The following is a 25,954-nucleotide window of genomic DNA, read 5'->3' on the forward strand; positions in this document are numbered from 1 at the left end:
TTCGTGGTTAAACGTTTGCATTTTATGCAACGTAATAATCACACATTACTATGCAGCGGCTCCACGAGTCGCTTACCCCCGATTGCCCCCTGAAAACCTGAGCTCAACTGAAACCCAAACTAAAGCCAAAACGATCGTGGCTCAATGTCCAAAGCGGCGACTCTCGTGGTCGGGTTAAACCAATAAAATCGTTGCGCAGACGCAGCTATTCAGTTGAATTTTGGACTCGAGAGACTTCGGATCGAAGCTCAACCTGGGATTTGGGTTTGGAAGTTTTCACCTTGTTATAAAACCACACAGTTGGGCGCTTTCCCCCTTCTCCGCACATACAAACTACAATGCTGCAACCTGAGAAGATGCATATTCTGCTCCTGCTCTTGGCCATGATGCACTGCATCTGTGCGGTGCCCATAGCTCCTGCCACGCCCGATGGCGCAACGCCAATCGACGCCCGCGTCTCGGCCGCCGACTTCGGGGCCCAGGATGCCTTCGATGCCGCCGATAGCTCCGCGGAGTCCACCCACGCTCAGGCCAGCGAGGCCGGGTTCAAGGTGAGTAACCTGGGTATACTTTAAAAATCCGAAAGTGACTATCCTTATTTTCCGGCAGATCTCTCTCCTGCCGACTCCGGCTAAAACGGCGGAATCGGTGAATCTGGAGCAGGAGGCCATTCCCTCGAAGGTGCTGAGCGTGTACGACAACAGCCAAAAGAAGCTGGCCGATTTGGCGCAGGTAAGTGATGTGGCCCATATATAGCCCCCAAAGCAAAGAGTCACTAGGACCCACTTTCGATTTCAGCCCGTTCCCATTTTGGACTCCATCAGTGAGCACGAGAAGTACGGCAACAACGGCGACATGTTCGACGGCATCTCGCGATCCATTGTCAACGGCTACGAGGCCTTTTCCAACCTGCTCAACACCTTTATTCAGGTGAGAGGGAGTGCCGAAATTGCGGCCTGTGTTTGATGTGTTTGTTTGCCCTGTTTCTTGGTCAATTCGTTCGCACACACGTTGCATAATGGTCCCAGCGATGCACCGGCTCAGCAGCCAAACAAAATTTAAATAAGACGTTATGCATGCGAACGAAAGAAAGCTATTAACTTACGGCCTTAGCAGTCAGTATACTGCAAGTCCTTGAGTCTTGGCTATTTTCAAGCCAGACTGACAGTACCACGACCCGCTGGCACTGCTTATGCAATTAGTCGCGCCGTGTGCTTCGCTTTGAGCAAGGTCAGTTCCAGCTCCAGCTTTCCCTCTCTTGACCACTCTCTGCCCCCATTTCTCTCTTGCAGAAGCCCAAAGAGTTGGCGCGCAGCGTGACGAAGGGGATCACGGCTCAATTGGATATCATAGGAGGCAAATTGGTGGGCCTGTGATGGCTTGTAATTTAAATAAATACTTTAATTTATTTGTAACTTAACACGAACATGTTGTGTAGGAATGCATTTCGATATAAATATTTGTATGTATGAATAAAATAATCATACGCATAGTAGTCATGTAATATTTGCTTTAACTATTTGCTCCCACCTCCTCCACTTCGTCCTCTCTTCTCGCTTTCCTCACGCTTTTCGGGCAGTTGCGGTTTCTGCTATTTCGAATACTACAGAGTTCCATAAAGTAACATAAGTATTGTATAATTATGTATAAATATATAGTTGATATATTGGTTTAGTTGAAGGGTTACGAGCATAAGCATATCCAGGTCCAAGGATCCCGACTCACACTAGCTGTATATACTCGTATGTCAGGTACTCGTGCAGCTAAGCAGCCAGCCTGATAAGTATGGAACGCAATATACCCTGTTCTAGGTGCGTTTCGGGCCTTGGGCCTTATACTATACTACTAGAGAGCACATCACAATATGGATACACCGCTAACTAAATATGTGATTCACTGGTTTCACCGGCAGCATTATGCCATGTTCACACTGCGCCCAGTGCGAATCTGCCATCTTGCTGCCAGTTCAATTTTGTTCGACTTGTCTTCGCCTACAGATTACAAACAAAAAAACAAAAAAATACACTTTGAATTAAATTAATTTTTGGCACATTTCGCAGAATAAATTAGAAACTAAGAGAGTTAACAAAAGGAATAGAGATAGCGACAGAGAGTTCGGGGGGCCGACCCCAACCCCCCAATTTAGAAGTCCGCCCACCACCGTCACAGGCGCGTTCAATCCTCCCAACTGCTGGTGCGGGTCTGAGGATCGATCGACGGGGAGTACGACTTGTAGGTGTCCGAGGCCCGCTTGTGCTTCACCGTGCAGAAGAGCAGCATCGAGGTGATCAGCCCGAACAGCTGGACGAAGGCGATGCCCAGTCCCACCGCGCCCACCACGTTCAGCTGGCCAGTGAACCAGCTCTGCAGCGAGTGGGCACAGCCCTTGTCCCACCACAGCGACGGGTTCTCAGATCTAGAGGTGGCGAAATAATGGTATAGTGGCTAGCTTCTCGAAATTATGTAACAAATAGTCACCTGCCGCAGTCGGGACGCATCATTCCGTCGCCGGATCCTTCGGTGAGCACCTGGCGCTGGTCGTAGAGGGTCCTGCAGCAGGACTCGGGCACCCAGCGCCTGCCTGGCCACGACTGGATGTCATACCAATCCTCGTAGGAGGAGACGCCGCAGCACTCGAACTGCCAAAAGGGATCACGTTTCAATAGGCACGTGGAACTGGGCAACAAGCGAAAGGCACCACTCACCGACTGCTGCACGCTGTCCCAAATGGAGGCCACCGAAGGCGCCACCAGAGATCCCCGATCGCTGCTGTTGTAGTGCCGCTCGATCCCGAAGCGCAGCTCGTTGGCCAAAGTCCGTCCCAGTCCGCCGCGGAAGAGAAAGGCGATGGAGCCAACCAGGAACTCGCTCATGAACAGCATTACAATCAGCATGAAGTACTGCGGGTAGATTTGATATTGAATGGCTTTGCACCGAAAGAAAATGGTACATAGATCACTAATTCGACATGTACCATATGTATGCCATGAGCTGAATCCTCTCCCTTGACCCTGATTTACCCCCGATTTACTTACCAATACCAGGAGACAGCGGGACTGCACCCAGGCGCCGCAGCAGCCAAAGAAGCTGACCACAAACCCGGTGCCCCCGATGCCCATGAAGATGGTGTCCGCACTCAGACCGGCGTGCTGGGGCAGCAAAGTGGCGTATCCCGCGTAGCTCAGTCGCAACCAGAGTCCCGCTCCTAAGAACGCACAGCTACACAGCTGCAATGGGTCAGGTTGGGAATTGGAAAATGGAAAATAGAAATTAGAAAGGCACTGATTACCCAGCAGAATGCTCGAAAAGTGAGAGGGAGCTGCATACCTAAAGGACTCAAAAAGCTTAATATGTGATATAAATCAACGAGTCAATTGTCCCGTCCAGTGTCACTTGGACACAGACCTTGATTAATTGCCATTTGCTGCAGGATCTATCTTTCAGATAATTCCCCCGATGGACAGCCGAATGGAGAGCCTTCGATTGCAAACTGTTGCATGTTTACAACGGCTGACATCTGACATTTTCAGGGAGGAGTTCGGGGGAGCCTCAGTGGCAAGCAAAAACAAAAGCGGACGGAAGCTGCAGCTGCAGCTCCAGAAAGCTAAGGGCAAACTCGCCGCCAAAGTCTGCGTCGAGCTGGCAACTGAAACTGAGCTGAAATTGAACTGAAACTGAACTGAAAGCAAAGCCAAAAGCAAACGCAAAAGTCAATGACAGGCGCTCAGACAATGCAACATGCTGTCACAAAGACACTTCCGCCGCAGACGACGGCAAAGTTGTGGCTCTGATTAGCCGCCCTACCTACTGATTTTGATTTTGCCTGCGATTCTGATGCCGCATATCCGTTCTCGGGGTGAAATGTGTATCTCTCCAGAAATGTTTACTTGGCAACAAATTTAAAATTACCATGTTCTCTGAATGCGCCATAGAGGTGCGTATTTTAAGCCAACTTATTAGTAGTTAGTAGGGTATTTTAGTTAATAACTTGCCCATAGAATGATGTTGAGCCAGCAGAATGTGCGGCGTATGCAAGTGTAGCCGGCATTGCCCATCGCGGGATCTGAAACGAAAACAATCCATCAGATGGAGCTCAAAACTTTAAGAGTCCTTAATATTTAGTGCAATTCCATTTTAAAAAGTAAATAAATCCTGTGTGAAAACAAGGTCTTGCATCCATTTTGGATGTTTATCCAATTTGAAGCAGCAATTGCAAGTCTGTGCATTTATATATCAAATATAGTTTTCTGTTATTATTATGTGTATCATTACTATGTTTTTTCATTGGCATTTCCTTTTGTCAGCGCCATGTAACTGGAGTAGCCCCACATGTGTGTGTGGCAGCGGGGGGCGATTGTTTAGGCAATTGCAGCTGCAACTGCTGCACAAATGCAGTAATCCACAAATGTCCACACATGGGTAGGCACTCGCTTATGCAAATATTTTTTTTGATTGAATGAAAACAATAACTAAATAAAAAAAAATAACAAAATTAACAACAGCAGCGACCGCAATGACCATGGTCAACGAAGCAGATGAGCAAATAAATGGGTGTCCTCATCTGTATATTTAAACTATGGGTGGCGAAAAGCATTCAGGCCCGTCCATTTGTCAATCAACTTTCATAGATTTAAAAGAAATTAAAGTAACATATAAACACTATTATTCGCCATGTAACCACTTTGTATATAATAGTATTTAAAAAATCTATGTATCTGGAACATTGCGAATGTGCAGAGAACCAAGAGTTAAATTGCCAAAAAACTACCATTCTTCTCGACTTTCATGGGAAAGAAGCAAAAGTTTTTGAATTGGTTTCATGCTAATGATCACATGTTTTGTTGCAATCAAGCCCATGGATCTGGGAAAATTCGTGTTGACCAAAAAAAAATAAAAAAGATTGCGTGTGAACCAGCAATGAAAACCATATAAAAGAAGAAAAAAGTGTTTATTTTGAAATGCACTGCTAGGCAATAAGGGTTCGAAAAATATTGGCCAGGATCAAGCAAAGTTGATATACATATACATAAATCTTTGAAAAAATTCTTTTATACTTTTGATATCTTGAGCTGACTTGCAAGAGTCTTAGAAATAGATCTGAACTTAAAGGTCCAGAGGAGCACGTGCCTCCTAATCACGATCCTCCCACTATCTCTTGGATTCAGATTCACATTCAGATTCACATTCGGAGGGGTTTGGAATGTCCGCTCGAGGGTCGGGTCGAGCTATCCAGCATATAATTGGAATAACTATCATCCGCGATGAGGATCGTCCGCCCCCTGCCACCCCACCCCCCGCGAACATAATAATAATAATGAAATAGTGCAAATAATAAGCGACACTGGGCGGGGTAATGGGTCTGGCCTGTCCAGGGCTGTCCAGTTTTCAGCTTTTCAGTTTTTCAGCTCGGTTCCACTGCGACTGCGATTACCATTCCCAGTTCCCAGTTTCCAGTTCGTCGTCTCCAAGTGCGAACAATTGCACAAGGCACACACAAACAGCAACTGTCGCTCGCTTATTTTCCAATTTAACTCAATAACGCGGACTGGCTTAATGGCATTTGACGCTGAAAATTTGCGATTTACCCACCCACCATACCCAACCCTCCGCACATACCCTATATGCCACATACCCTACATGCCCCATACCCTATACACTGCACACTATCCACCGTGCTCTGGGCATTTATCATAATTCGAGTAGCTGGATCTGGGATGCTGCGGATGTGGATGTGGATGGGCACTTGGATGTGGCGGAGTGATTTATGCCAGGGAAATGCTGCCATCTCAAATTGTTTTCGTTTAGCCGAAAACTTTGCAAATCGTCGCAGTAATGGGTTAAGTCGATTAGCTTTTCATATTTTCCACTCGCCTATTAACTTGCATTTGCTTGAATTCGATGTTTTGGAATATGATATTTTTCAAACTATCCAATACTTTGTTGAAGAACCCTAGTACGGTGTGAAAATAATTCCGAAGACATTTCTTTCAAGAGGAAAACAAAGTCCTTCCAAGGCTAGGTGATATTATATCATATCACGTAATATTATATTTATAATATATTTTCGAATAGGCAGCTTGAGCCCAATGAAGAGATAACTTTAAGTTCCCACACTATAGTGAGACTGAATGTGATGAAAGATATGTGTCATATTTCATAATATCGAAAACAGAGATCACAAAAGATCAGGGGAGCAAGTTACGGGGAGATTACTGTAGCAGGCGGTAAAAACCTGTAGGTAAAATTGCAACAACAACAACGACGACTTTAGCAACAAGATCAGTCGCTCTGAAAAAGATTTTCACCATCTGACCGTTGGAGACCCCCCCCCCCCCCTTTTTTGCTGTTGTTGTTGCTCTTTCAAAGTGTCGTCCACGAAAAGTTTTCTCTTTTTTTGTTGTAAGTTACAACAGTGTTGTTGCCGCTGCCTTTCTGGCCGATCGGCCAATCTATGTGTTTATACTTTGTTTGTGCCCCATTGCCGCATTTCTTTTCAGTTGCAAATTACTTCAAGTTGCTGTTCGTTGTTTGCTTTCAATCTGGTTTTTGTGGTTGTTGCTGCTGTCAATAAACTGCAAAGTTCGTTGTTATTGTCACAGCATCGGGTTTCTATATGCTATATATGTATGTGTTTCAACTGTGTCTATACAAACAGGACATTTACATTGGCTTCAGGACGATTATGCGCTGTTTCCAACGGACTTCGATTCGCACTATAAGCCACAGAACTTAACTCGAAAAAAATAGGAAAACAAAGAATTAACTGGCGCAGGAATCTCCGATTCGCGTTGCCAAACGTTTCGTTTGGTTCTGCACTTCTGATTTCGATTCTGGTTTTGATTCTGATTCGGATACTCGGATCGCTGGCTTGGGATTTCAGATTTTCGGTTCGTTTGGCGTATTCTATGCGCTCGCCGCGGTTGTTCAAAATAAACTGACAATTCTTCGCGTTGTCAGTTAAAAATAGCAAAGAAGCAACGCTGCCGCGCAGCAGCCGAAGTGGCACGAATGTCTAGCCGAAGTGGCTTCGGTTGCAAGTTGTAATGCACAGCGAGAAAAACTTGGGAGGGTATATCATTTTGCTTACATCAGCATATGTTTCATCTAATAGTTTGATTTATCATAATTTAATATTATATATATAAATAAGAGCACTTTCTTTAACAAACACCTTCGATTTTTCTACGTGTACTTATCGTTGACAGTTGCACTATAAGCTCCTCGCTCTCTGAGAGCAACACACTGGGCGAATCGGGGAGTACGTGCGGCCCCAAAAGAGAGCTGAAAAGCGACGCGCGCCGTCTGCATACTTTATGAATGAGATTTATGTTTAGATTTCAGTGTCACGTTTTGATCCACTTTTCGGCCTAATTCATACCAAACAAACAACAACAAAGGCAAAAAGCAAAAAGCAAGAAGAGCACAACAAACGGAGAGATTTCAAATAAATAACGACGGGAAGTGGAAGTGGTCAGCACTCATACGCCGTGTGTGCAGCTGTTGCATCCGACATGACGTCACGGCTGCGGATTACGCTGCGGATTACGGATGGCACTCAGCTGTCTAAGTTAATAGTATAGTATACAGTAATTATAATAAAGTATAATATTTGTTATCTGCAGATGGAAAAGATTAGGACAACAAATGGTTCAATGAACCTTCGCTAAGCCAAATCAGTAAAATAATCGGTTTTTTTGCTCTAAAGTTTTGCCAAGTTAAAAACCAAATAAAACATTTTTTTTTGTCAAATTTCTTAGTTACTCATTTTTGAAAACGTTTGAACTATAATAACGAAAAGAATAATCCAAATATGGAATGTAATACCTTGTTGAACTCGCAACATAATTCCCAATCAAATGCCATTTTTCGCAAATTTCTACCAAAACTAATTATTTTGGCAAAGGTTCAGGTCAAAAACCGCTACATAAAGGTAAATTATGCAAATATATTGGATACCAATGTTTCTCCCTTGCTCACATTATTTATGCTTATTTGTGTGTAATATTTGCAAACTGCTGAGGATGACAGTTCCAAAGCAGTTTCGTTTCAAATTACATAACCAAAATGCAGTCTTAATAATTAGCTGTTCCATAATGGAGACAGCGAAAAAGAAAATATAGAAAACAAGCAATCCATTGACTTATCGACAGACTTGGCGTTGCGTGATATCAAACTTAGCATAAATGAAAGTCGTGAAAGAAACTTCAACGACCCCGTCCACACAAAACGCGTTTCTAGGAAAATATTTGTGATAAAACGAGCAAACTGCTAAAAATGCATGTATAAAGGTTATGCCATCAACGGCAAAGTTTTTAAACATTTACAATATTTTTGTTTTGTAAAAAATTATATTTAAAATCTTCAGCCATTCCATTAATGCAATATTCTTATAACTAAGGCACTGTGAAAAAATAATAGCAAATAAAGTCTGTAAGTTGCTATGGGCCATTATTCAGATTCATGACTTGTGCGCTTGTATACATTTTGTTACGCTCTTTTTTGCGTGAAAAACCCATCAGTCTAGAATTTCTTCACTGTGCACTCAAAAAAAAAATATAAGATGACTACGAAACTAAGCAAGTGAGGCAAACATAAATGAGCTGTGCTGTGGAAGATGGAATCAATCAATCGATTCACTTGTCCTTTCGCAGCTTCTGGCTGGACAGCTCGATGGCGTCCAGCCAGAGCTTGAGCTCCTCCGGCTTCTCCGGTCGCTGGGCAGTTTCCGGATAGGTCTTCAGTACCTCCAGCACATTGCAGTTGGTGATGTTCTGCTTGGACATGGCCACCGCGCGCACGAATCCGTCCGAAAGGGTGATGAACTGCTGCTCCAGGTAAATGGCCTTGTCGTCCCACCAGATCAGCTTGGTCTGGATCTTGTATGGATGGAAGATGGGTATGGTGCGGCGGTAGCGGACACTGCTGGCTCCCTGGACGGCACCGCCGCGTCGGTCCCGGATGCGCTCGTAGAGTCCGGTGAGGGCGTAGAAGTGGAAGCGGGCAAAGTCCAGTTCGCGCAGATAGCGGGCGTTGTTCATGTGCCGGATGAAGATGTCCACGTCCTGCGAGGTGCACAGTCCGTAGATCGTCGTGGTGTCCGTGACCTTGCGCTTCCGCTGGAACAGCCGGCCGGCGAACACCGTGAACACGCATCGGATGAAGTAGTTGACATCCCAGATCACGTACAGGATCAGCAAAACCACCAGCCAAGACATCGTGATATCTGGTTGTGTGTCTGGATTCCCACTGAAAAGATGAGGGGCGAAAACTCGTTAGTGGCAGCGAAAGTTGTTACTACAGGGAAAGATATTGGGGTCAACCTGATAACTTTTAAGATGAACTAACATATTATTAGATTTAAATTGGTATGCTTAAAGTGAAGCCATCTTTTTTTGTTAAGAAAGAGGTAGATGGGAAAAGAAAAGAAGTAGCTAGTAATGGAGACCCATTTTTATATATTTAATATTTAAAAAGTAATGAGAAAATCCATAGATATATCCGTGATTTCTCTACGTGCATCAGACTTTGGCGCTGATTTACCGGATCGCCAAGTCCGTCGCCGTGAAAGTCAATTGTATTGGTTGACCCCTTCGCCAAGCATATGGATATACATATACTTACATTTGCAGTCGGTCGTTAAGCTCGGCCAAACACCAGCAACTGGGTACGAGCGGTACGAGCGGGGAGGCGGTACGGGCGGTAAAAGCAGGCGGAGCGGTACGCAGCAACACAACCGTTGGGTAAGCAAGGCCACAGTCGACTGAAGACCAGAGATTGTAGACTGCAGACTGTAGAGTGAAGACTGCCGATTGGCAAGAGCGAAGACGACGCAAAGCAAAAGAAAGCAATCAGTCGAAAGTTAGCCAACGCCAGCTGTGATTATTATTAATTACTTATGTTTTCAGCTAGATGAATTGAGCAAAAGTATAAAAAAAATCAAAACGTATTTTAAAAACAATATACGGGGTTATGCTTCTCCAGTATATACGACAGGAACTTCTTGTTGATTTTGTTTTTATATATGTAGTATTCTAAAACTTGACGTTTGTCATAGCTAGAAAAAATCTCCTTTAACAACACTGAATGCATGCAGTGAAAAAGCGACAATGCGATAATACGAAAAAAGGCTGATAACTTGGCAATTTTCGAGTTAAATATAGTAGCATTAAACTAAAAAGTACCATTTACGAACTATTACTTTTGAACCCCACAGAACAATTTTAACGAGGCATTTACGAAAATGTTTGCCTAGTAATACGTTTTACAAGCAAAGCTTTAAAGTAAACACTATAATTAACTAGTACAAATAGTTCAGCTTAGTAACTTCTGTAATACCGATTTATATATACCGCTGTGACCCAAGGATTGATGTCACTTTTCGACAGTTATTGCGACCTAACCGCAAAAGAGCGTAGTAGCTAAGTTAAATAGGTCTTTTAGCTACTTTTCTCAAATAGTTATGGTCAACACTGGAATGACCCCCTCTGTATGCCCGTCTTCGCCCACTTTCGCTTGTTTTTCCCCGTATTTCTTGGCTCACCTGTACAGATAATTCCATCTTGCCTAAGCAATCGATTGATTTCGATTCCAACGACCGTTCGCCGATGTGTGGGAATCTCTGGTGTGGCGTAATAGGCAAATTCACAGGTAAACGCTTAAAGCTATAGCTACCCTCCGACCGGTGTAAACACTAGCCATCGAACTGCGATCACCTGGCATTTTTTAGACGGCAAATTACCGAATATACAACATCTCAAAGGGCCACTGCTGAAAGTTCAAGAGGGGGTATACTGACAAGTCCTAAGCAGGTGATTTTGTATTTAAAGACAATATTTACCAATGGGTTTTAGCACGGTTTAATCGTGAATGTAAACAAGATTACCCATAAACCGTGCACCAATAGCTGAATTGGTAGCAACGTGTAGCCTGCCTTTAGGCGCCAAAGCCCAAGAAAATATAGCTCATCTTTTTTCACATTAGTTTGTTCATTTACTAAACAATCATTGTACATCATAGCTTACACACTGTGGACTACCAAGGAGTTTTGTTTGTATTTTTAGTTCATTGTTCGGGGGGCGTGGCTGATCTCTGGGTAATTATACAATACATTAGTTAAGGCCATAAGAGGGCGGGTTTTTCTTATTTGTTTTACAGACCCTTACATAGCTTACAATACAAACAATCCACGTTCACACTTAGACATTAAACATTAGCACACTTTAGCACGCACACTCACACACACAAGCACGCGAGACAAAAAAAAAACATGTATTAATGGGCGTTTCCGTTTCCGGTTGCACATCCGCTTGCGGCGACTCCAACGATTCCAGTCAGCAGCCGCTGCGTAGATTCTTGCTCGACATATCGTTGTACTCGATCCACTTGGCCAACTCCGGCGGCAGCGAGGGCTTCAGCTTGAGGCAGTGCGCCGTGGTCGCGCTGGCCGTGGCACCCGTGCCCGTCGCTCCACCGCTCGTCGTCCCATGTCCGTTCTCCGCCAGCGAAGTGTCCATCGCAGGATTGCTTATGCCACCAGCCGACGGCGAAGGAGCAGCCAGCGAGGTCAGCACCGTCGCCCGGAATCCGTTGGAGGAGGTCCTGGGCAGCAGCTCCGACATCACCGCCTCCATGGACACGTCGATCACCCGCTGCCGGCAGATGGCGATGCAGTGCACGAACTTGTCCGACGGACGCACAAAGCGGTGCTCCATGAATAGGGACTGCTCGTCCCAGTAAATAATCTGAAAGGATTATACGATACCTTAAGTATATTTTTCTTATATGTTTTTATTTTGCTTCTGAACAAATAAATCTTAGTATGAATTGGGTTTTTTTTTTGGGTACTTACCCGCGAAATAATGTTGAAGCGGTGAAAGGGGCGGATGAAGCGACGGTAGCGTATGGTGGCCGCCCCCTGGAAAACGGAACCTCCCATTCCCGTGATGGTGCGGTACAGGTTGGTCCGCTCGTAAAAGTCCACGCGGGCGAAGTCCAGCTCGCGGAAATAGCGAGCGTTGTTCATGTGGTACAACAAAGTGTCCACATCGTTGGTGAGGCAGAGACCTAAAATAGGTGTGAGAAAATATTGAGATATTAAAAGGGGATTACGTTTCATCAACTTGGGTTGGGTATCATCAGTATCATCTAATGGTCATAGATATTTTTATTGTTTAGCCATAATAACACGAGCAATAGCTATAGTACCATGGCAACCTGGAACTCTAAAACAAATAATTGCTTTCAAATGGTAAATAAACGTTAACCAACCATTCGAGTTAAGCCAACACTGCGTATGAGTGATAGCCTCTGGAGCCATCTTGATGGCACTCAAACGTAATTAGTCTACTCGTTTCAGGAACAGTGTACTTGTATCTAATTACTTTAAAGCTATTAAGATATGTAAATTTTCTATAAGATATACAAATACATATTATATGTAATTCCCCTTTGTTGATTATGAAACACTTATTTAATATGTCTGAGTTTAGAGGTTCCATGCATTACTATATTATTCTTTCTGTGCTAGACTTATGCAGGAGGCTTCAAGGACAAAGGATCGCGGATAATCGACAAGAAGTACTCACCGTTAACCGTGGTGGTATCCAGGATGTGGCAGCGCCTCTTCACAAACCGGGCGAGCACAACACAGAGGCACATGCGCAGGAAGTAGTGGAGCTCCAGGAGTCCGTAGACCACGATGATGGCCAGCAGGACGCTCAGCGCCAGGTAGCACAGCTGCTCCATTCCGCTGGCGGGTCGGCGGACTGGCAGATTGGCAGGCTGACAGATTGGTGGGCGGACAGGCTGGGGGGCGTGGTCCGTGGGGCTGGGGGCACTGCAAGTGGTAAGTGGTATGTGGGGGGTTCATCAAGGCGGCTGGCAATCAAATTGTGAAATGATTGCAATCTAATTAGAAGGCGGAAGCAGGAAGCCAGGCAAGTGCTAGACTTAGGGTTAAGGGTGAGACAATCGGGCGTTCGAGGGTTAAGGTTCCGGGGGTGGTTTTCTAAGCGCGGTTCAGGTTCTGGTCCTGACTAAGCTGGCCAAGATGCTGAACGGAATTAGGTCATGTTTTCACCATCAGGTGATGCAGTTGGCCAGCGCACACACACACACACAAACACAAATACACACGCACGCTAACCACAGAAAAGAAAATGAAATCGAGGCTATAATTCCATTCTTATTATTATTTAAAATCCTTTAAAAGGCATCCCCGAATCGTTCCTGTGTACCAGACACACACAGACACTGTGGAAAACACTCGTGCGCGACCAGGACCACCCCTAATTTGTTGATTCGTCGCTCAATTCATGGCCAGGACATTTGGACGACGGGACATCAGGCCACCCGTCCACTTTCGATACTCCGCGCTCTGCTCACCCGTCCCGAATTCATTTTCGATATTTTCCAATAACAGGAAAAACCACTAGCACGCGCACCACACACCGCACATTATTAAATTACAGGAAGGCACACGAAACAAAAAACAACCGAAAAAAAAAGTGGCCAGCAAAAAGGTGTTGTTTTATTCGAAAATGCTCAAGACCAAAAACCTAGCCAAAATGCAAAAAAAAAAACATGCTAGCGAAGCGCCTACCGCAGCGACAACAGCGCACTGAGACTGAATCGCCTTTTTGGCCAAATCCGTCCGCTGGCGGAAAGTCCGCCGCAGCCTCAGTCGCCGCCTCCGTCGCGGTCGCAGTCGACGCCTGCGCAGCTCCCGCAGCACTCGCGGCTCTCAGCTGACGTCCTCGCAGCTTTCGGCCACAAAAGCTCCGCTGGCTAAGGGTTGAACCTGTTGCCGGTCCCGGTCCATTCCACGCAGCAACCCGTGTTGCCCGCTAAAAGTACTGGGTACCATAGAGCACTGGGGTATGCCTGATCCACCGGCATCGATGTGATGTGGCAGGTGATGGGGAGTTGGCTATGATATACGCAAATATCAGGTGTCTTTCTACTTTCGGTAACTCAGGATGTACATAAATCTTTGGCACACGACATCTTTATGATTTCGACATCAGCAAATGAAGTTTTGTTTTTGTGGTTCTTAAATTGGTTATAAAAGGTTCTGGCGGAAAACAGAGGTATATTACATTACAGCACAACCGCCAAGCTTTAAAAATGAGCGGTGATTAAGGCGAAATTAGAGGGACTGCACCTACAACTAGGTGTTAATTATTACTTCTCCATAATTAAGCACAGAATATTATAAGTAAATTCAACGCTTGCATATTCCCAATTAACTGTACTTAGGTGGCTGCACTTGCATTTACCTAATATACAAACTTGCAACAAAAAATCCGGTTCCCACTTTGTGCAAAAATATGATTGTCTATAGTTTTTAATAGGATCTTCGTCAGTATTCATAACTGTTAAGAAAAGTAGGAAAAGTTATAGTACAGGGTAGCTATCACGTCTTTATGGTTAATATCTCAAGACTGCACAATGAACTGCACTGCCAAACGAACTCAAAGTTCTTGAGCCAGATCAGATGCTTCCTCTTAGCCGGGCCCAAATGGGCAAATAAACTGAGATCAAGCACCCAGTTCCATGCGAAACCCAAGTGCCAAGAATAATCCCACTTGATATCGCGGCGTCGATCGCTTAGCTGCCGCTGAAGCTCGGGTTACATCTGTCGTGGCCCCCATTAACACACCCACACCTCGGGACTCCACTCTCGGATGCGCAGAGATGGCCTTTGTTCCGCTGACTCGGGTAGAGTATACCATATACTATACGTAATATACATACATATGTGGCCCTCTCGACCGGCAACACAAATTAGCTGGCTGTAAACACTAGGAGGGCACACGTTGAGCAAATACGGGAAGTTTGCACCCATAAAAATAAAAACAATGGGGGAAAAATCGAAGAAACTATTTAAAAGCCTGCCAAATAGCCAACTCATTCGATCATAGGTGCGCATTGATTTTTCAGTTTTCTTTATTTTCAGCTCAAACAAATTGAAAAGTCCAAGCGAGTTAAGCTTTAAACTAGAAATTTCGTTAGTTTATTTGTTTTTACTGCGGTTGGTGTTGCTGTTGGGCTTTCGATAGGACAAACAAAATTAGACAAAAGTGATTAAGGTCGTAAGTGTTATGTACAAAGTTATGTAGGAACCCAACATTTGTTCCACATCCTCGCCTTATCAAATATATATTCTGTCTCGTTTATAGGTATACAACACAAGTTAGCACAACGAACGTTTCCTTTTGGGGGCGAAGGATCGATTAGAATAGAGGCATACTACAACTACGATTGTGTTTATGTATATATGTGTGTGGTGTGTTGGGTAAATATATCTATAGTTAATTCTCTTATACATCAAGTATTTATATATGTACAGTATGCGTTGCCACTTGGCGTTGGGATAAGGATTAGGCTATGCGTATAGCATGATTAACCGAATAACAAAAAAAAAATGTAACCCAAGAGATATTGTTTAAATCTTAACAGCATTTCGAGCGCCTTCCAGGGTATATAGACTAAAGTCTATAAAGCGAGCTAGCCCCTCCCTCCATCCCTTTCTCTTTCCACTCTCCATCTCCGTCTCGCTCTGTTCCCTGCGCTCCTGTTCGAAGTTCTCTAGTGCTGGAGTGGATGGTCCACATTGATTAATAAGGCATACAAAACACACAGAATTCGACTCGCCACTTGGTCAACACATAACTTTCCGCTCTCCGCCGCTCATCTCTTACAAAACTAGTCCTAATCCTAATCTGATCATTGTTGATTTCCAGTTCCTTCGTATCTTTTCCATTCTAAACATTATCTCTATATCAGTTGTATCCTAAACTTTCCGACGAATCACTTTTCCCGAGGTCAATCAGTAGCAGGGCAGCAAAGCCACAAAATACAATCAAACAATCCATCAGCAGCTCCATTCCGAATGTGCTCCATACTTAGCCGACCTACACTCGGCACATCTTCTCGCGGTCGCAGTGGTCGACGCTATTGGCGTAAATGCGACGCAGCGTGGCCAGCGGACAGAGATCCTGGTCCTGCGGGCAGCCGGGCAGGCGCACCACTCGCTCCTGGTGCAGCACCAGGACTTGCGGCTTCCCCTTATCGCAGCTGCAGAAGAGGATTGCCCATTAGATGACTTACATTTAGCGTAAGTTGTGCTTAATAACTTACTCGTAACGTAGGAAGGCCAAGTTGGTCGCGAACGCGTCAATCTGGCTTGTGCGCCAAAGACGCTCGCTGGCAAAGTGTTTGTGCGTCAGCGGCTTCTTGTCCCGGGCCAATCCCAGGTGGGCCAACAGTTTGAGAAGCGTACCCGAGTGCGTGAAGTACAGCGTGGCGTTGGCCCGGCGCGGCCGTGTCTCCTCAGAGGAACTGCAACATACATGTTGATTATATTACAAAAAGTTGAAGGGATAATTAAATCCAGATATTTTTAATCTGGAAGATTAGTTGAGAACGAATAGTTCATTAGGCTATGCATATATAAGAAACCAGATTCGACTGGCATTTCCATTCTAGACTTGTTTGCAGTATAATACACTCACCTAATGGCCGCAAACATATCTGCGATTGCCGGGCAGGCAATGCGATGAGTCAGTTCGTAGCCGTAGCCATCGTTCCAATAGTACTCCAGATCCTCGAAGAACTCCAGCGCCTCCAAGGCGGCCACGTCAAAGAAGTTACACCACACGGATTCGTGTGAAGATTTGGAGCCGGAGTCGCGACGTGGGCGATGCCAGGCCGTTTCGAAAGCGCACACCGTGTACATAAGCTGAACGTCCTCCGGCTGAAGATCCGGTAGCCGGGTGCTGCTCCGTACCTGCTGCACTGCTGACTGCATCTGCGGCTCTGCTAGGAACCTGCGTGCGTTGACCAAGGTTTCGGGATTCTTATCGACGTCAGTTTTCCACTTTCCACAGCCCTTATAGAACTGCAAAGATAGATGAATATAAATGTTACTGATAGGATATCTCTAGGATCACTACTACTAACAAACAATTTTGCTTGCTATTTACTGCCTTCTTATTCTTAACATTCTTGATATATTCTTATAGACAAAAAACCTGTCGTCACGTTTTTTAGATTGTTCTCTACCTGGGGTGGGGCTGTATATGGCCACTGTATTGTCCACGAAGCCCACCGCCAGCTGGGCTTTGTATGGGTGAAAATACAGATACGTGGGGTGACCGATCTTGGGGCCAATGAAACCCTCGTTCGTCCGCAGCACCTTCTGCTGCCGTCCGTCCAGCGAGTAGATCACGATCTTGGAGGCATTCCCGCAGGCCACCGTGTCCTCCAACTGGTGGCTGGTTATGGCCGTCACATCGGCACCGGCGTCCCACTCGTACACAACATCGAAGGGGTTAATGGGGGACTGGCTCCCACGCAAGTCCGCCACACTGATCCGACCTTCAGTGCAGCCGGAGACCAGCACCAGTCCGTTTCCCCGGAGGCTGGCGTGTAGAATGGGGGCACTGTGGCGTCGATAAGCGGAGATCCCGGCGTCCTGCGGCGGACATCGCTTGTCAAACAGTCGCACACTGCCGTCGTCGCAGCCGGCGAGAATCACATCGGAACGCATGTTGGGCAGGTAGGGTGACAGCACCCGGGCGCAGGTTTCGCTGCGACCCAATGGAATATCTGCCAGCTTCAGTTCCCTTTCCACGTCCCAAATGCGGATAAATCGGCAGCCACCGCCGCCTATCACGAGGTGTTGGCTGCATTGCTGCCATGCGGTCACAATGCCTCCCGAGCCAATCGCTCCGCTCGACAATCCCGATGCGTCCGCGCCCTTGCCAATGCTTCCGCCGGAAGCCACGCTGCGCTGACGGTGGTTGTGTTGGTTAACCTGGCCCAGAGCTGTCCAAGCAGTCACCAGTCGGGCCTTGCTCGGGGTATCCTCGGAGGTGCCAGAGCTGGCCGGCGGCGAGGATTGCCAGACGCGCACCACTCCGTCTTCGTGTGCCACCAAGTTGAGCGCCATATCCTGGGCATTGATAAACTCGATGCTGCTAACGCGGGCAAAGGGGGCGGCGGGAAATCCACCTCCTCCACTTGTATGTGCGCCCGACTTTCGCGGAGTGCTGCCGTTAAGCGATGAAGATGATCCGGAACCTGATCCGTAACCGGAACTGTAGCCAGTGAAGTTGCCGCCAACAGACTCGGCGCCGTATGTGCGTACCGAATTGTACTGGAAGTCGTACACCAGAACCTTCTCCCTGTAGGCCACTGCAATCTGCGGCTCGTAAGGCAGCAGCTTCACGATGGAAGGCGTGAACTGTGTCTTCCGGTTCCATACGCACACATCGAAGCCGTACGGATCCATCAGCTCCTGGTGCTTTCGGCCGGCATGTCGGCGCACGAAATCGTTTCTCAGGAAGCGCAACCTCCTGCGTCGCAGCTCCGTTGAGTTTCGGTCCACTGGGAAGCGTTGGCGCCCCTCCTCTGCCGATCCCTCGGCGCTACTGTAGCGCTCCTTGCCTGGCCGCGTGAAATAGGAAATGGCCCAGGGTATGAATTCGGTCAGGACAATAGGCGTGAGGCTGTGTCCCGGCTCCAGGTAATGATTGCTCTCGCTGCCGCTGCTCCGCGCCGAATGGGTGCTCTCCCTCGGTCCGCTGGGCAGTCCCAGACCAGCTCCGGCGCCCGCGACTCCTCTGGAGTACGCTGGTCCGCTGTCCGTCTCATCGTTGATGGAGCTCGTGCGGAGCTTGCGCTGCAGAATGGTTTGAGGATCTCCAGCAGCTATGCAGGCTCCACTGCCTGATAGTCGTAGCTTTTGCGCCCAGTGACTGGCGCCCGAGGCAGCTGCTCCGACGGGCGGTGATTCTGCAGTCGCGCCAGCTCCACCTGGTGCGCCGCCACCGCTCAAGTAATTAACTCTTGTATTTGGACTGGGAGGGAGGCTCACACTTAGGCTGCTGCATTTCTCCGAGGCATTGGCCATGGTCGCTTCCTTGGCGGCCATGATGGGACACAGTGCCGTGTCCCTGACATGTTCAACAATCTCCTGGGCAATGGCCGCTACACGAGGAAACGGATCCTGGGCCAGATTGCAGATGCCCAGCCAGAGCTTGGTAAAGATTGACTGGAAGGGTATGCTGTTAGTACCGCCCGCAGCTCCGGCTGCTCCTCTTCCGCCCGAACTGCCAGAGCCACTCTTCGAGCGACCCAAAGGGTTGCTGGATGATCCTGTTCCTGAGCTTGTTGACGCACCACCCATGTTGGATATGGAGCTGGAGCTAGCTCCCCTGCGGATGGTCACATGACGCTCCAGGCTGTGCGTGGAAGACGTCAGATCTCGGGGATCGGGGCACATCACGAATGAGGCGGCGGAGACGTGACCGCGCATGTGCTCGGCTAGATATACTGCCACGAATTGTGACTCGAAGAGCACCACCATCCATTGCAGGGCGGCGGCCAGCTCCATGCGGACCAGCGGCGACATATCCTCGCCCACGGTTTCGAGCATGGTAATGGCAATGATGCGATCGATGTTATTGGCCTGCTCCTCGCTACGATCCGTCACGGAGCTAATAAATGTGCCTAAGGCGAAGACGGCAGCGGCTCTTACTTCCGGAATCGAGTCCCGCAGCAGAACGTACAGCTTCTCGTGCGCGAGGTCGCGTGCTCCCGACCAACGCGCCTTCTCAAAGTTCTGCCACAGCATGCCAAGACAGATGGCTAGCCACTGGCGCAGCAGCCAGCTTCCGTCGTTCAGCTGCTCCAGGCAAATAGACAGTAGGGGACCCTGAAGCGCGCTCGTCTGTCCCAGCAGGAAGTTGTGCACTATGGAGGACAGTACAAAGGCGGACAGTGTACGGTGTTCCTTGGAAACGGAGGTGTCCTGCAGCACGGAGAGGAAGTACTTGTATTCCTTGACCAGATCCACTTGGCAGCTGGGATCCACGGCCAGGATCTTGGCCCAAATGAACACCAAAACGGGTCGCAGTTCGCGCGTAGAACTCTGTAGCAGTTTGAGCACGTATGGAAAGATGCCCACGCCCAGGGCGAGATTAACGGCCCACGGACCAAGATCCAGAAAGCGAGCCAGCAGCTCCAGGGCCCTTAGACGGTGCACCTGCGACAGTAAGACCTGCAGCACAATAGGCAGCTGTTCCGGTGGTGTTCTCGACTCCGATTCGCTGTCCAGCCAAACCTGGAAGGCCGTAAGCTGGTGCTCGAAGAACGGCAGCTGGCGGTACGGCGCATTGTGGTCGAGGATCTCCGGCAATTGCTGTAGAGCCAAATCTACCACCAGATCCCAGGCCTTCCACATCGGATGGCGATAGCAAGGCGGCAGGGCAGGCAGGGAAACTGGTGTGCAGTCGTGGCTGCGCAGAATGCGCTCGGCCAACAGGAAATTACGGAACAGGCTGGCCACCAGCAGATCCTGGCGAAACAGGCGCTGAAAGAGCTCGCGGGGAAGTGTGTTCCATGCTATCGTGTCAGTAATGGCGGTGAAGATCCAGTTGAGCTCACCCATCATAGTGCGCCGGTCGTTGACCTTGCCTGCAATAGAATTTAATGATTAACAGTATTCCCTGGCTGAGTATAGGTATAACCTTACCTGGAATCTTGTCGATTAGTTCGCTCTGAATACGCGGTACCATGCCCAGCTTTTCTTGCATGGCGTACCACTTGAGCGCTATGTTAATGGGTGTTGTCAGACAGCTGGTGAAAAGATCCGCCGGCAACTGGGCATTCATCGGAAGAATCTCGTTTGCAGCACAGGCCGCCAGGTGTATACAGTTCTTGTAACTGACCATCTGGTTGGTTAACTGCACCTGGTTGGCGGCTACATTGGCGGCACCACCAGAGCCGCCTACTAACTGTTGGACACCACCCCTCTGCTGGGCGGCGGCCAGCGCCTTCTCTAGTTCTTCCTCGTGCTGCTTAGCGTATGGCTGAAACGAATTGATGATGATCCCGGCGTTGGAGCAGTCATACACGTAGATGGAGGGCGCTGACATCCAAGTGATAAGCTCGAATATACTCAGGGGGATGTACTGCGTGAAAGTCTTGTTGAACACCCAGATCTCCCCGTTGGCTGTGGGCTTGGGCACTCCGTGTCCGTTGTAGTGGAAGAGTATGCGCTCCCCCTTGGCGTTCCGGCGTAGGGAGGTGCAGAGCTTCTTAACGTCATCCACGGTGGGATCGTTGCACTTCTTGTACCGGGCCCTTGGCTGCCAGCGTTCGTACTGCATCTGCAGGTTGCTCCCAATGAGTTCCATGGCCTTTGGCGGGGACACCGAGCTGGGATCTATCCAGCACTCAAGCCGTGAGCAAGGTTGGATCTTGACCACGTCCGGCGGATCCACGCCGATGTTGAGGCATAGAACCAGGGCCACACTTGCCGTCTTCATGCGCTCGCGGATGCGCCACGTCTGTCGCTCGTACATCATGGCCTGAATGCGCTCCTTGTGCCGCTTGGTCTGCAGGGAGAGCGGGCATCTGTCGTCGCGGATACGCTCGCCGAAGCATAAGTTCCACACGGGCGGCATGCCCAGGATCTGTATTTCCTTCAGCCGCTGTTTGATAGAGTCGTCCCGGGGCCACTCTTCTCTGATAGTCTGGATCAGCTCCCTCAAAGAACCGAGAGAGGCCAGTTCCTGGCCGTTGGAGGCCTGAATGTCGGATATTTGCTCGATGTGCTTCACGATTGGTACCAGTGACTGGTCCTGCCTCATGTTGCTAATCACCTTACCCAGGTCGTTCAGAGAGTCTTCCTGAGATGGGTCACGGCCGATGGCCACCTGGTTCCCCAATGCGGCGGATCGACGGTGCTCGATGTGCTCCAGTTGCTCAATTATCAAGATTATGGGATCGTCCCACGGTGCGAATACATATTGCTCGTATCTCGTGCGGATTAGATAGCGCAGGACGGCTTCCTTGCTGGAGGCCACATCCTGATCCCCGACGCTGCCGTTGCTGCTGCCGCTGCTTTCGTCGACTGCGACGCCGACTGCGGCAGTGGCGGACTTAGCGCGAACGGCACTTGTCATGTTCTGCGTGCCTTTTGTTTCTCTCGTTTCTCGCTGTATTGCTTTTTTTATTTTTCCGTTTGCCGAGGAGAGGGTGCAGCTCAATGCGAGCGATTTCCCGCAGCGATTACGTCTCGGTCGCGGATTCAAGCAGCTAAAAATCCCCCCGAGGGGACTCTAGCACATAACCCCAAACACTTTTCGCACTTTCCGCACCTCCACCACCGCCAGCGGCTCCTCAGCTCCGCTCCGCGTTTTCCTGCTTTTCTTTCCTCGTTCCTCTTCTCCACGTTTTCCGCCTACGGATCGCGGACCATTTCCCGAATACGGTTAAAAAGAACACAGGGAAAACACGCCGCCTGGGCCGCTTAGGTCGAGGGCGGGACAAAATAAAAACCGTACAACTATCGTGAGCGATCTCCGAAGGAAGATGGTGCGCATTAACAGGTTTATTTACTTTCGCTTGGGTTTATTTATTTATGTTTAATCGAATTATATTATACGAAAAGAATTGCGCAGAAAATAGAGCTGGAACAAAAATCGATGACTTTTCGATTGCACGCTGGCAAGCGGTTTACAACATTGATATCGATAACAAGCTAACTGCGAAATGGCCTAGCTGTCATAAATGGCGTTGCCAGATCATTACAAGCTCATTTCTGGCGCACAATTCAAAAGTTGTTTTTGGTTACATTCAAAGGAAAAACTAAAGGATTGCTCACCCGCAAAACAGGATCCTCGTGCAAAGGCGGCGGATATCGTACAGTATGGATGCGATGACGGCCGAACAAGCCCGTAGCGAAGCTTTCCGCACTTTTCAGCGTTCTTTGGGTCGCAGTATACTTAAAGTAGTACCACTCCGGATTGTACAACTCCGGAAGTAGATCCGGAAATCTCCGCTGCATCCGTTCCGCCAGCTCAATCAGCTCATCCTCACCCTCGGCCACCAGTAATTTCTCATCTTCGGTGGCATTCAGATGCATCCAGTGCCATTGGCGCAGCTTTTTCAATTCAGCGGTGCAGATCGGCGGCGTCGTCTGATCCAGAATTTGTTTCTTTATCTCTGATAGCCGATTTTGCGCCTGAAGGATAACGGATTCGCTGGGATTTCGAGTTCCGTGTCGGATGATGGACCAAATTCGAGTCGGATGGCAGCCTTGTCGGGTGAAACGGTTAAAAGAGAAAAATCAGCTGTTTAATTGACATTTGACAGCAGTAAGCATCGGTAATGATAAACTAGTAATAGTATAATAACAAATCTAAAGCGATTTTTTGTTTTATGATCAATAAGGAATCCATATGCTTTGATGATTAGGAATTGGCACAACACATGTTTGTATTTCAAAGCGGGTGCCCACTGTGGGTGCCTTACACAGAACACAACATAAATACAAACCGGCGTATTTCGGTGGCGTTTCGTCGTAATTGGCGATCGCTCTGTAGGGCGTCTTTGTGGACAGTCTGCCCTCGATATCTGCGCGATTAAGGCGCCGGCACTCCCCCTCTTCAGACAACGTCACGCCCACGAAGAAGTGGAGGAGCAACAAAAACAAACAGTAAAATTGGCTTAGCATCTTTCCTGGCGGTGGAAAAACTTGTCACGAGATTGGAAACGAGGTTTTCCGAAAAACGGGGTTAAAACATGAAAAACAGAACGAAATGCCAGCGTAAAACAAATCTAGGAAATAATAAACACGAAAGAATAACAAATTGAGAAGTGTGCTAGTCGCGCTAGGTGGCAAGGCTATCAGTTGATCTGGCAGCCCTAACACATGGTGCAGCCAAAAAAAACCCGTTTCCACCGCCAGTTCGCGGTATTTTTGAATAGCATCTTTGATGGCATCAGTTCAAAGTATTTAGTTGATTACTCATTACAGGATGCTTTAATAACACAATTTTATAATAAATGTAGTTTGATTTGCAGGTGCATAAAACAGCGCATTGCCACTCAACAAGTGTTCGCTTCGCCCAATCGAGCTTTCTGCCTCAAAAAGCTCTGTTTTAACCGGCCCGGCAAACTAAGCGATTAAAAAAATGTTTAGTCGCACGCCAAACACGCAAAAGGAATAAGCGTTGGCAAGGGAAACATTTTGAATTTCCTGTCCAAGAATAAAACGCGAAACTTACATACAAATTAAAATTGCAATAAATAATTAACACCCCTGAATTCGTTTCGTGTGGTCACTCAGTTTTTGTTCCTAAGAGTTTCGGTTAAAATTTGTGCTTATCGAGGTTCTCCTCGTTGCTTTTTGGCTGCCATATGGCGCCCAAGGAGCCACAATCCGCAAATGTCAATGGTGAAAAAAGGAATAGCTGAAACGCACATGCCAAAAGTTTTGCGCCAAAACTAAAGTTCCAGGTAACCGGTAGCTTGGAGTAATTGTCCATTTGGGAGTTTATGGGAGCAGGAGCAGGAACATTGGAAGTGCCTAACTTTGATTTGTGGTACGAACACACGCTACTGCACTGGAAAATAATCAGGCGGCTGAAAAGTAATTACATTTTCTATTAGCCACCTTTAATTTTTAGACTATTGGTGCATTTGCACCAATTTATAACTGAAAACCTCTTATCACTGCGATACTATCATTTTAACTTATTGGCTTGGCCTGGGAAAATAATAAAAAGGTAGTAAGCATGTGCATGGTAATTTAAGCATTTACGACAGATGCCCAGAGCTCATAAAAGTTATCTTTATGTAAACATTTTTAGCTGCTTATTTATTGGGCCAATTAAATTAGTTGATAACTTGAAAGCACGCCACTTTTCTCGCCGTGTATTCACGCCACCTGTTGGGCGCCCATTTCTTTTTTTGGAGCTTAAAGCGCGTGTTTGGAAACTTTCAATCTATTTTTGTGAGCTAGGATGGCAATCAGCTAACGAAAATCGATCAAATGATGGCTTTTCTTTGTTCGTAGGGTAAGGGTGGCTTGGTTATGTTAAAGGGCGGGGGAATAACCACACTACCCACCGAATTTCGGGCGAGATTCCAGCAAGCCGCCCATATATGATCGCTTGGGAATTTGTGGACTGTGGACAGGTATCCCATCAATCAGCGAAATCGAATGGGCAACGAAATTTCCGCGATTACCTGCCGCATCGAGTGGCCAAAAACAAGTGTCACAAAGTAATAACACAAAGATGGGCGCAACTGTGGGTGTTTTTGTTTTGTTTTGGGAGGGGGGCCTGGTCTGTGGATGTGGTTTTTGACGGGGGGAGTGCTCTATAATCTCCCAACTTATCGGACTGGGTGGTAATTAATATTTCTGTCCGAAGCCCATTGACAACGACACGATGATCACGCACTGATAATGCCAATGTCAACGCCAATGGCCACTGGATCGCTTGCTGGGTTTTCTAGGTTCTGGGTTCCTCTGGGATTGAGGGGCTGGGTGCTTTGGCCATTCATGGGTGGCTTACAGCGTCATACTGGCTGGGGCAGACAGCCGAAAAATCAAACAGAACAGCGATTAGACCGCTTCGTGTGTGGAACAACATGGAGTTAGGGTAACAGGAGAGCGAACCCACCTGCCAGGAAAACAGTCTGTCCAATATGCACCACCAAAGAGTGGCAAACTTGCAGATATCCTAGGAAACGGGAAGTACCACATTATCCACTAAAAATACTTTGAAAAATCTGAAAACTAAGTCCTTGCTAGCAATGCAAAGAATAAATATTCAAGGATACTGTTAAGGGAATTGAAGTCGTTCATTCTCGTGTCTCGCCTGTGTGTTCTTGAGATTGTGACTCAACTCAACTATCTGCTCCAAATCTCTCGAGGAAGTCTCCGGCTGCGATGTTGCTGAACTTTAATGCTTGACCATCCATAATTCGCCCAGAGAACTGGGAGCGACATCTGGCCCCATATTATTTTATTCGTTTTGGGGCTCTGTAACCAAGTTGGCATTAATTTAATATACACCTCTGGGGTGTCACTTCCATTGGCAATACTTGGTTGAATTTGTTGTTAGTGCTGCTGGCGACTACGTCGACTGCGACG

General features: G+C 47.4%; 6 protein-coding genes across 7 annotated transcripts; 1 reads left to right on the forward strand and 5 right to left on the reverse strand.

Moving 5' to 3' along the window:
• The first annotated feature begins 217 nt into the window (after nucleotides 1-217).
• On the forward strand, nucleotides 218-1,392 carry LOC117148184. The gene is made up of 4 exons (XM_033315454.1): nucleotides 218-551; nucleotides 610-732; nucleotides 799-930; nucleotides 1,293-1,392. The coding sequence occupies exons 1-4, from the start codon at nucleotides 339-341 to the stop codon at nucleotides 1,374-1,376; spliced, it is 552 nt and encodes a 183-aa protein (XP_033171345.1). The 5' UTR covers nucleotides 218-338; the 3' UTR covers nucleotides 1,377-1,392.
• A 591-nt stretch (nucleotides 1,393-1,983) lies between these two features.
• On the reverse strand, nucleotides 1,984-6,941 carry LOC117148182 (tetraspanin-9). 2 transcript variants are annotated; one of them, XM_033315452.1, is made up of 6 exons: nucleotides 6,665-6,941; nucleotides 3,993-4,063; nucleotides 3,036-3,227; nucleotides 2,706-2,900; nucleotides 2,479-2,639; nucleotides 1,984-2,416 (listed from the first exon to the last, which is right to left on the reverse strand). In XM_033315452.1, the coding sequence occupies exons 2-6, from the start codon at nucleotides 4,053-4,055 to the stop codon at nucleotides 2,176-2,178; spliced, it is 852 nt and encodes a 283-aa protein (XP_033171343.1). In that variant the 5' UTR covers nucleotides 4,056-4,063; nucleotides 6,665-6,941; the 3' UTR covers nucleotides 1,984-2,175. The 2 variants fall into 2 exon arrangements, with proteins under 2 accessions (XP_033171343.1, XP_033171344.1); XM_033315453.1 differs by lacking the exons at nucleotides 3,993-4,063; nucleotides 6,665-6,941 and adding an exon at nucleotides 3,328-3,979.
• Nucleotides 6,942-7,925: 984 nt separating this feature from the next.
• LOC117148155 (protein THEM6) lies at nucleotides 7,926-9,787 on the reverse strand. The gene is made up of 2 exons (XM_033315388.1): nucleotides 9,622-9,787; nucleotides 7,926-9,246 (listed from the first exon to the last, which is right to left on the reverse strand). Exon 2 carries the CDS (start codon nucleotides 9,213-9,215, stop codon nucleotides 8,634-8,636), a length of 582 nt encoding a protein of 193 aa, XP_033171279.1. The 5' UTR covers nucleotides 9,216-9,246; nucleotides 9,622-9,787; the 3' UTR covers nucleotides 7,926-8,633.
• Nucleotides 9,788-10,964: 1,177 nt separating this feature from the next.
• Nucleotides 10,965-13,587, reverse strand: LOC117148154 (protein THEM6). The gene is made up of 3 exons (XM_033315387.1): nucleotides 12,585-13,587; nucleotides 11,849-12,063; nucleotides 10,965-11,741 (listed from the first exon to the last, which is right to left on the reverse strand). Exons 1-3 carry the CDS (start codon nucleotides 12,742-12,744, stop codon nucleotides 11,331-11,333), a joined length of 786 nt encoding a protein of 261 aa, XP_033171278.1. The 5' UTR covers nucleotides 12,745-13,587; the 3' UTR covers nucleotides 10,965-11,330.
• A 1,397-nt stretch (nucleotides 13,588-14,984) lies between these two features.
• LOC117148838 (multiple inositol polyphosphate phosphatase 1) lies at nucleotides 14,985-23,673 on the reverse strand. Its single transcript, XM_033316492.1, has 5 exons — nucleotides 23,350-23,673; nucleotides 22,676-23,109; nucleotides 16,515-16,900; nucleotides 16,141-16,341; nucleotides 14,985-16,077 (listed from the first exon to the last, which is right to left on the reverse strand). The coding sequence occupies exons 1-5, from the start codon at nucleotides 23,525-23,527 to the stop codon at nucleotides 15,915-15,917; spliced, it is 1,362 nt and encodes a 453-aa protein (XP_033172383.1). The 5' UTR covers nucleotides 23,528-23,673; the 3' UTR covers nucleotides 14,985-15,914.
• LOC117148836 (regulatory-associated protein of mTOR) lies at nucleotides 16,809-22,540 on the reverse strand. Its single transcript, XM_033316490.1, has 3 exons — nucleotides 20,540-22,540; nucleotides 17,065-20,481; nucleotides 16,809-16,900 (listed from the first exon to the last, which is right to left on the reverse strand). Exons 1-3 carry the CDS (start codon nucleotides 21,972-21,974, stop codon nucleotides 16,893-16,895), a joined length of 4,860 nt encoding a protein of 1,619 aa, XP_033172381.1. The 5' UTR covers nucleotides 21,975-22,540; the 3' UTR covers nucleotides 16,809-16,892.
• Nucleotides 23,674-25,954: the final 2,281 nt, after the last annotated feature.

This window comes from Drosophila mauritiana, chromosome X (genome assembly GCF_004382145.1).
Source record: "Drosophila mauritiana strain mau12 chromosome X, ASM438214v1, whole genome shotgun sequence".
NCBI lineage: Eukaryota > Metazoa > Arthropoda > Insecta > Diptera > Drosophilidae > Drosophila > Drosophila mauritiana.

Excerpts from the sequence above, each read along its gene's own strand:
- LOC117148154 (XM_033315387.1), bottom strand. The coding sequence starts at position 12,744 with ATGGAGCAGCTGTGCTACCTGGCGCTGAGCGTCCTGCTGGCCATCATC. Across the intron at positions 12,064-12,584 it reads GGATACCACCACGGTTAACG|GTCTCTGCCTCACCAACGAT; the intron begins GTGAGTACTTCT and ends CACCTATTTTAG. Across the intron at positions 11,742-11,848 it reads GCTTCAACATTATTTCGCGG|ATTATTTACTGGGACGAGCA; the intron begins GTAAGTACCCAA and ends TAATCCTTTCAG.
- LOC117148838 (XM_033316492.1), bottom strand. The coding sequence starts at position 23,527 with ATGCTAAGCCAATTTTACTGTTTGTTTTTGTTGCTCCTCCACTTCTTC. Across the intron at positions 23,110-23,349 it reads AACGCCACCGAAATACGCCG|GCTGCCATCCGACTCGAATT; the intron begins GTTTGTATTTAT and ends TCACCCGACAAG. Across the intron at positions 16,901-22,675 it reads ACGAGGATCCTGTTTTGCGG|TTCTATAAGGGCTGTGGAAA; the intron begins GTGAGCAATCCT and ends CTATCTTTGCAG.
- LOC117148182 (XM_033315452.1), bottom strand. The coding sequence starts at position 4,055 with ATGGGCAATGCCGGCTACACTTGCATACGCCGCACATTCTGCTGGCTC. Across the intron at positions 3,228-3,992 it reads GGCTCAACATCATTCTATGG|CTGTGTAGCTGTGCGTTCTT; the intron begins GCAAGTTATTAA and ends GACCCATTGCAG. Across the intron at positions 2,640-2,705 it reads GGGACAGCGTGCAGCAGTCG|TTCGAGTGCTGCGGCGTCTC; the intron begins GTGAGTGGTGCC and ends CCCTTTTGGCAG.
- LOC117148184 (XM_033315454.1), top strand. The coding sequence starts at position 339 with ATGCTGCAACCTGAGAAGATGCATATTCTGCTCCTGCTCTTGGCCATG. Across the intron at positions 733-798 it reads AGCTGGCCGATTTGGCGCAG|CCCGTTCCCATTTTGGACTC; the intron begins GTAAGTGATGTG and ends TTTCGATTTCAG. Across the intron at positions 931-1,292 it reads TGCTCAACACCTTTATTCAG|AAGCCCAAAGAGTTGGCGCG; the intron begins GTGAGAGGGAGT and ends TCTCTCTTGCAG.
- LOC117148155 (XM_033315388.1), bottom strand. The coding sequence starts at position 9,215 with ATGTCTTGGCTGGTGGTTTTGCTGATCCTGTACGTGATCTGGGATGTC.
- LOC117148836 (XM_033316490.1), bottom strand. The coding sequence starts at position 21,974 with ATGACAAGTGCCGTTCGCGCTAAGTCCGCCACTGCCGCAGTCGGCGTC. Across the intron at positions 20,482-20,539 it reads ACTAATCGACAAGATTCCAG|GCAAGGTCAACGACCGGCGC; the intron begins GTAAGGTTATAC and ends ATTCTATTGCAG.